This window comes from Cervus canadensis, chromosome X, assembly GCF_019320065.1.
Source record: "Cervus canadensis isolate Bull #8, Minnesota chromosome X, ASM1932006v1, whole genome shotgun sequence".
In the NCBI taxonomy this organism is placed as follows: domain Eukaryota; kingdom Metazoa; phylum Chordata; class Mammalia; order Artiodactyla; family Cervidae; genus Cervus; species Cervus canadensis.
The window spans coordinates 109,667,536-109,673,942 of record NC_057419.1 but is presented as its reverse complement, the minus strand read 5'-3'; the positions used below and the strand labels follow the sequence as shown (position 1 = coordinate 109,673,942).

The 6,407-nt window shown below is 63.2% G+C and overlaps 2 protein-coding genes across 2 annotated transcripts; one reads left to right on the top strand and one right to left on the bottom strand.

Annotated features, from left to right (window-relative positions):
* The first annotated feature begins 267 nt into the window (after nucleotides 1-267).
* On the top strand, nucleotides 268-5,519 carry LOC122435687. The gene is made up of 6 exons (XM_043459814.1): nucleotides 268-359; nucleotides 401-679; nucleotides 1,123-1,282; nucleotides 1,405-1,485; nucleotides 1,626-2,228; nucleotides 4,831-5,519. The coding sequence occupies exons 1-6, from the start codon at nucleotides 268-270 to the stop codon at nucleotides 5,137-5,139; spliced, it is 1,524 nt and encodes a 507-aa protein (XP_043315749.1). The 3' UTR covers nucleotides 5,140-5,519.
* SOX3 (SRY-box transcription factor 3) lies at nucleotides 2,222-3,716 on the bottom strand. Its single transcript, XM_043459005.1, has one exon. The coding sequence runs from the start codon at nucleotides 3,670-3,672 to the stop codon at nucleotides 2,311-2,313; it is 1,362 nt and encodes a 453-aa protein (XP_043314940.1). The 5' UTR covers nucleotides 3,673-3,716; the 3' UTR covers nucleotides 2,222-2,310.
* Nucleotides 5,520-6,407: the final 888 nt, after the last annotated feature.

The window sequence follows — 6,407 nt, the reverse complement described above, 5'->3', positions numbered from 1 at the left end:
TACGAATGCGGGGTGGATATGACCAGAGAGTTGCCTCCCGCCCACCCCCCCCCCCCGACGCGGAGCGCGGGTGGCGGGGGACCCGGTAACCTGGGACCCTGCTCTCCAGTCACGGCAGCAAGACTGGCAGCGCCGACCTGCTCGGCGGGGCCCGGGATCCGTGGGACGGGAAGGGGAGCGAGCGGTAGAGAGGCCTCGCCACCCCGGACGCAGCAGGCGCCCGGGAGGAGCACCGGGTGGAGGGCGATGCGCCGGGGTCGGTGCATCATGACCGAGAGCCCTCCCACCCCGTGCGGTACCCTCGGGGGAGGGGTGGTGCCGCCTTCCCAGGGAGACCCGACCTTTCTCCGAGAGGCGTGGTGAGCTTAAGTCTCCGGGATCCGCAGTGAGGTGTAAAAAGCGGGCACGACCCCCGAAGCCGCAGAAAGCCCCCGCCCCTCCTCCACCCCACCCCCCATCCCCCGCGAAGCCCGCCCCGGCTCGCAGGTGAATGGTCAGCCCGCACAAAGGAAGCCGGCTGGAAATGTGGAATTCGGGCCAATTTAACGGGAGTTCCTGTCGCCCCGAGTCCAGCAGACCTCAAGCAAAGAAACCTGTGGTCAGGAGTGGACGAGGATAAAACAGTACACCAGGCCGCGCTTACTGGAAAGCCCGAGTTTAGTTATTCTGGGATAGCGAGGTAACAGGATTAGAGGGATTAAGGAAATCACCTCAAACAGATGAGGAGGGGGTAAAAAAACACTGGTTCTATTTGTTTTCTTCCTAGGCCTCAAACAGATTCACTGGGGCCGAGTGGCCAGGCGCGAAACCAAAGGCCTTTCGGGGGGCACAGTGGAATGCCCAAGGGTCAGGAATGGAGGGAGAGTGGGGGGAGGGAGTCGAAAACTAGCTAGAGGCTCGGGTTGAGAGGGAGTCTCTTCTAGAAAACCAGTCAGTGGGCTGGGTTGACAAGTCAAAAAGAGAAAGCCATCGGAGGAGTCTCAGAGACCTTTGCAAAAATCTAAGGTGGACTGTTTAAAACCACACCTTCCAGCGTTAAATGCTGGCTCCGCCGCTTCAGCCACCGCGGTTGAAATGTACTCGTTTCCTGCTAGGGAGTCCTGAACTATTTCTGTTTAATAGGCTGCGATTTCCGAAGGGTTTTCGTTTTGTAAACCGTTCGGCTTGGCTCGAGTGTCTTCCCGCCCCAGTGCACAAAGGTAAATGTGCCCCCTTTCCGGGCCAGTTTCCGCGGCCGCCCCTCCCCGCCCCGCGTGGCCGCTGCCGCCGCCGCGATCAACAAGTGCGTGGCCGCGGGGTGCTAGCCTCCGCCTGAGTGTGCTCGCTCCCGGAAAGACAAATCGCTTTCTCCTTGGAGTTTCAGTTGAAAATACCGGGAGACGCCGTGTTTGCGATCACCAGTAGTTACAGAAGAAACCGTTCCAGATCACGCTTGCTTCCCGCCAGGCCCCCCACCCCTGGCCCCGGGACCGGACCACGGTCGCAGTACCGAGGACTGGTTCCCTCCCTAACCCGCAAAATTTCAGGCCCGCAAAATTACCAGGACTCCATTCTGTTGGTTATAAAATTTATTGATCTCTCATTTAGGAACTGAGTAAAACCTTGAAAACCCTGAAACAAAATAGCCCCTTAGCCCTACCACCCAAACGAAATCCACATACATTAGCGCGACGAAATATAAAACAGATCACGGCAGAAATCACCAACTCAACAGCTTAAATGCGGACTGGACAGAATGCTGTCCCGCGGCCAGGGGCGGCGAGGCGGGAGACACGCGCACACCTGGCTATAAATTAACATCGGCCTTGGCTGCCGCGCCGCGGCGGTCAGTTCCCACCCCCCCCCACCCCGAGCCCACGAGGGAAACAGATGCAACGCGACTGGGGGAGGAGGCGTTGCAGTTCTCAGGCCAGCCTCACCCGAGTCCGTTTGTCCCATTCACTCACTCCTCGGCTAACAGCAAACTAACGAGACAACATTTTCAAACGCAACAGAAAAACCCAGGAACCCGGGAGGAGGAGGAGGTGGGGGGCGGCTTTTTCTTGGCAAACAACACAGCGGATTCCCAGGCTACAGAAGGGGAAGGGAGGGAAGGCGGCGAGGGGCCGGCGAGCTCGAGAAAGTCCCATTTCCGCCGCTCCGGACTCCTTTCTGCTTTCGTACAAACCCCGACAGCTACCGCCAAACTTTCCGTCCTCCCCATCGTCGGTACAAGGCAACAGTCCCAGGCAAGCAAAGCTAAAGAAGGCGTCCCCACTCGGGGGTGCAGGGGCGGGGTGGGGCGGAGGGGCGGCGAGCGCCGGCGGGCGCTCAGATGTGGGTCAGCGGCACCGTGCCGTTGACGGCAGTCCCGGCGCCCTGGTAGTGCTGGTGCACGCTATGCAGGCGGCTGCCCGGCAGCGGCGAGGCGGCGTCCGCCGCGTCCCCGCCGGGCGGCAGGTACATGCTGATCATGTCGCGCAGGTCGCCGAGGCACGCTCGCTGCGAGTGCGACGCGATGGCGGGGGGCGGCGAGCTGGGCTCCGTCTTCACCACCGTGCCCATGGGGCCCAGGCTCATGGCGGCGGCGGCGGCGGCGGCGGCGGCCGCGGGCTGCTGCCCGTAGGCGGCGGCGGCGGCGGCGGCGGCGGAGGGCGCCATGCTCCCGTAGCCCGAGGCGGCGGCGGCGGCGGCCGCGGCGTTCATGTAGCTCTGGGCGCCGGGCGGCATCATGGGGCTGTACTGCAGGCCGGCCATGTCGTAGCGGTGCATCTGCGGCAGCGCGGGCGGCGGCGGCGGGCTGCTCATGGTCGCGGGCGGCGCGTAGCCCAGCTGCTCCTGCACCAGCGAGTACGCGCCGTTGGCCCAGCCGTTCACGTGTGTGTACGTGTCCAGGCGCTGGCCCACGCCCACCGGGCTACTGGCGGCCGCGGCGGCGGCGGCGGCCGCGGCCGCGGCGGCGGCGCCGGGGGGCAGCAGGCCGCCGGGCAGGGAGTACTTGTCCTTCTTGAGCAGCGTCTTGGTCTTGCGGCGCGGCCGGTACTTGTAGTCCGGGTACTCTTTCATATGCACCGCGCGCAGCCGCTTGGCCTCGTCGATGAACGGCCGCTTCTCGGCGTCCGTCAGCAGTTTCCAGTCGGCGCCCAAGCGCTTACTGATCTCGGAGTTGTGCATCTTGGGGTTCTCCAGGGCCATCTTGCGCCGCTGCCCGCGGGACCACACCATGAAGGCATTCATGGGCCGCTTCACGCGGTCCTGATCGCTGCCCCCGCCGCCGCCGCCGCCGCCGCCCCCACCGCCGCCCCCGGCGCTCGCGCCCCCGCTGCTGCCGCCGCCTGCGTTCGCGCCGCCGCCGGCGTTCGCACTACTCTTGCCTGCGCCACCCGGGGCTGCCGGGCCGCCCGCGCCTGCCGCTGGGGTGGGTGGCCCCACTGGGTTCTTGAGTTCAGTCTCCAGCAGGCTGTACATGGCCGGGGCGGGAAGAAGGTGCGCCAGGGTGGCGGGAGGAGAAGGCGCTCCCGGCGCTGGAGCGGCCACGGTGAAAAGGCCCGGGGACTCCGTCGGAGGGGCGCTTGGGGGCCGCTGGGCCCGCGGGTCGGGCGGGAAGGGCAGGCTGGCCGCAGTGGTCCGCGCCAAGTCAGCGGGACCCAGCAGGCTGCTGGCACCTGATGCGTGGTCTCGGGCAGGTCGCATTCGCAGTCTGGTCGGGCGCTCGCCGGGCCTCTTATATACCTGCTCGGATCCCCCGGGGTTGGGGCTCGGTCCGCCCCTCGCCACCCGGAGGCCCGGTGATTGACAGGCTTGCAGTGATGCGCCCTGGCCAATCATCACGGAGCCCTTGTTCGGCCAGCCTGGAAATAAAAAAAGTTCGGGGAGTCCTTTCGTTCACCCCCACGCCTCTCTGGGGCCTGGTGACGTGATGAGAGTTATTCAGGAGGCGGGAGTCCCGGACAGCCGCTCAGAGACCACCAATTAGGGTCTCAAAAAGTTTGAAAGAACGAAACTCGAGGAGGTGACGGAGGGGGGAAGGGGGCGCGCGCCGGTTTGGGGGGAGGGGGCAGGGGGCATCCACGGGGTTCCGAAAACAACTTTGTCAAGGCCGGGGGGCGTCCGGTCCCGGGGCCACCCTGCACAGCTTCCCGCTGTCTGCGCGGAGGTACTCCGACCGCTTCTGCTGCCAGCGCTAGGGGACACAGGACATCGCCAGCTACCCAGGCGGCCTTGGAGACTCGGGGCGCAGTGGGAGTACCCCGGGGCTGCGGCTCCGAGAAGCCCTCCTTGGAATCGGCCCTGTTCCGGTGGGACCCTCCGCCGGGAAGCAACGGACCAGCGCGTCCAGCACTGGGCGAGGGTCAGGGAGCGGGGCTCGGGAGACAGGCTTCGGGACCGCGGGGCACACGGGGGCTGCGAGCTTTCGGTGGTTTGCCCGGGCCGGCCGGGCCGAGACGCTCCCATGCGGTGGTGCGGAGAGTGTTTGGTGGGGGGTGGAGCGGAGGGGTGAACCGGCCTCGGCTCTCTTCTCCGGGCCCCCGTTTAGCGGCCCCTTTTTGTCTCTGCTCTCTGGCCATTTCGGTTTTTCCAGTCCGATGCCCCTGAGGGGGAGGGTCGGGCCCCTTGGAAAATCCGTTTTCATGGCAACACAGAGCCTCTCCAAGTGAAAGAAAAGTTTCTTGAGGGGGGGGGGGGGACGGTGGCCCGAGAGGAGCCGAGGCCGTCCTGGGGCGCCCCCTCCACCGGCCGCGCACCTGCCGGGACCACTGAGCGCTGTTCTCGCCGCGCAGCCGCGCCGCCTCCCCGGGGAGCAGGCGCTGCTAACGGATGCCATCCTCCTTTTTTTTTGTTGTTTTATAGCCTTCCCGACCGGAGCCTCGAGACTCGGAGCGCCACACTCAACTGCCTGTTGGGGTTGTCTGCCGAAGAATAGCGGCGCGGGGAAGCCCGGCTGCGGGTAGCTGGCACCCCGACTATCGCCGCCTCCAGCCCAAGCTAGTGGCTCAGCGTTTGCAACTCCCGGAGACGCCCGAGGCGACGGGTGGGAAGGAAAAGCCAACCCCGGGCAGAAGTTGGCAGAGACTGAAATATGTGTTCCCACGGTGTGGCCCACCAACCCCCCTAGCCTCGTGGAAAGATGGGGAACCCAAAGAAAGGCGTATATCCTAAGTGTGAAAAAAAAAACAAACCCCAAAACAAAAACAGCTCCAAACCGAGGTTTTTAGCTCCTTAGTGCTAATGCAAGACCCAGCGATCCTGGGAAGCCTGCGTGCCAGGAGCTTGCGTCCCCGTTTCTTGCACAAATTATAAAGTAACCCGCTATGACTTGGGGGACGCAGAGAAGGCCAGCCCGCCCTGGGGTCCGCGGACCGCTAGCACCAGAATCCCGGCTCCCAGCAGCAACGTCTCCTGGAAGTTTGGGGTCTCGAAACCCGCCTCTTAAGTTTGGGTTCCACTTGGTTCTGTTGCTCTTCTGGGCGGAAGGAAGCGAACGTATATACAGTCAAGGGCTGCTGCCATCGTTTGAATGGTTTTACGCATTTAGGGTTTTGAAGTAAACTATGTGGAATGGTTCTGTGTTTGAGTCGTGTGTGTGTGCGCGTGTGTGCACGCCCGCGCACGCGCGCACGGGTATGTGCACTTAAGTTGACATGGACTGGAAGGCATGTCTCAGAAGACAGAAGTGATTCGACAATCTCCACCTGCACCTGTTTTCTTGCCAGACTGGGTACACAGAAAAAATTTCCTGGGCAAACCCACCTTCTCCCCAAGAAGTCAGTGTGCAGTAGCCCTGCCCTTCTGGCCGCCTTTCCAGATGCCCTCTAGGGTTCTCTGGGCCTCTGAGGCTGTTGCTAAGTGAAGCGCGTTTTAGGAAACTACCCAACCGACGCGCGGCCTGGCGTCCAGTAGCCTGACAGATGTCGGGATTCTTTCCAAGTTTTAGGACCCAAGTAAGCCGTTGTGGTGACAGCGCCTGGGCTGCCTACTTGCCTAGGAAAAGGGTGCGGTGCAAGGGGCCGGCGCGTCTCGCCGCAGCAGGTTATCTGGGGGAACTAGTCACTGCTCCCAGCTGTTTGTCACTTGCTCACACCCATACCGCGGTTTAAGTAAGCTTCTTCTCACATTAACGGGCTTCTGCCGGATTTATGGCAGTCTTGCTAGGATCAGACACCCTTTCCCACACTCCTGGCTCCCCTCGGAGGTCACGATTAAACCGATCTCTGTGCCTGGTAGCTTTGGGGTGGTCTGCCCAGCCCCAAGTCAAGAGTCACTCCGAAGAACCTTCGAAACATTTGCGAGGACACGTTCTCAGCCCGCACTGCCATTTCAGTAATCAAGCGAGATTACCATCATGGAGGTGGGGAGATGGAGGGAAGGTAGAAGGAAACTGTTCTCTTAGCAGTACCGGCGCAGGCACCGGCCGAGCGGCGCGACTT

What these genes read in the sequence shown, in the direction of transcription:
- LOC122435687 (XM_043459814.1), top strand. Translation starts at nt 268, where the DNA reads ATGACCGAGAGCCCTCCCACCCCGTGCGGTACCCTCGGGGGAGGGGTG. An exon ending in AGTTATTCTGGGATAGCGAG is followed by an intron (nt 680 to 1,122) that starts GTAACAGGATTA and finishes TCTGTTTAATAG; the next exon opens with GCTGCGATTTCCGAAGGGTT. An exon ending in GTACAAGGCAACAGTCCCAG is followed by an intron (nt 2,229 to 4,830) that starts GCAAGCAAAGCT and finishes GTTGTTTTATAG; the next exon opens with CCTTCCCGACCGGAGCCTCG.
- SOX3 (XM_043459005.1), bottom strand. Translation starts at nt 3,672, where the DNA reads ATGCGACCTGCCCGAGACCACGCATCAGGTGCCAGCAGCCTGCTGGGT.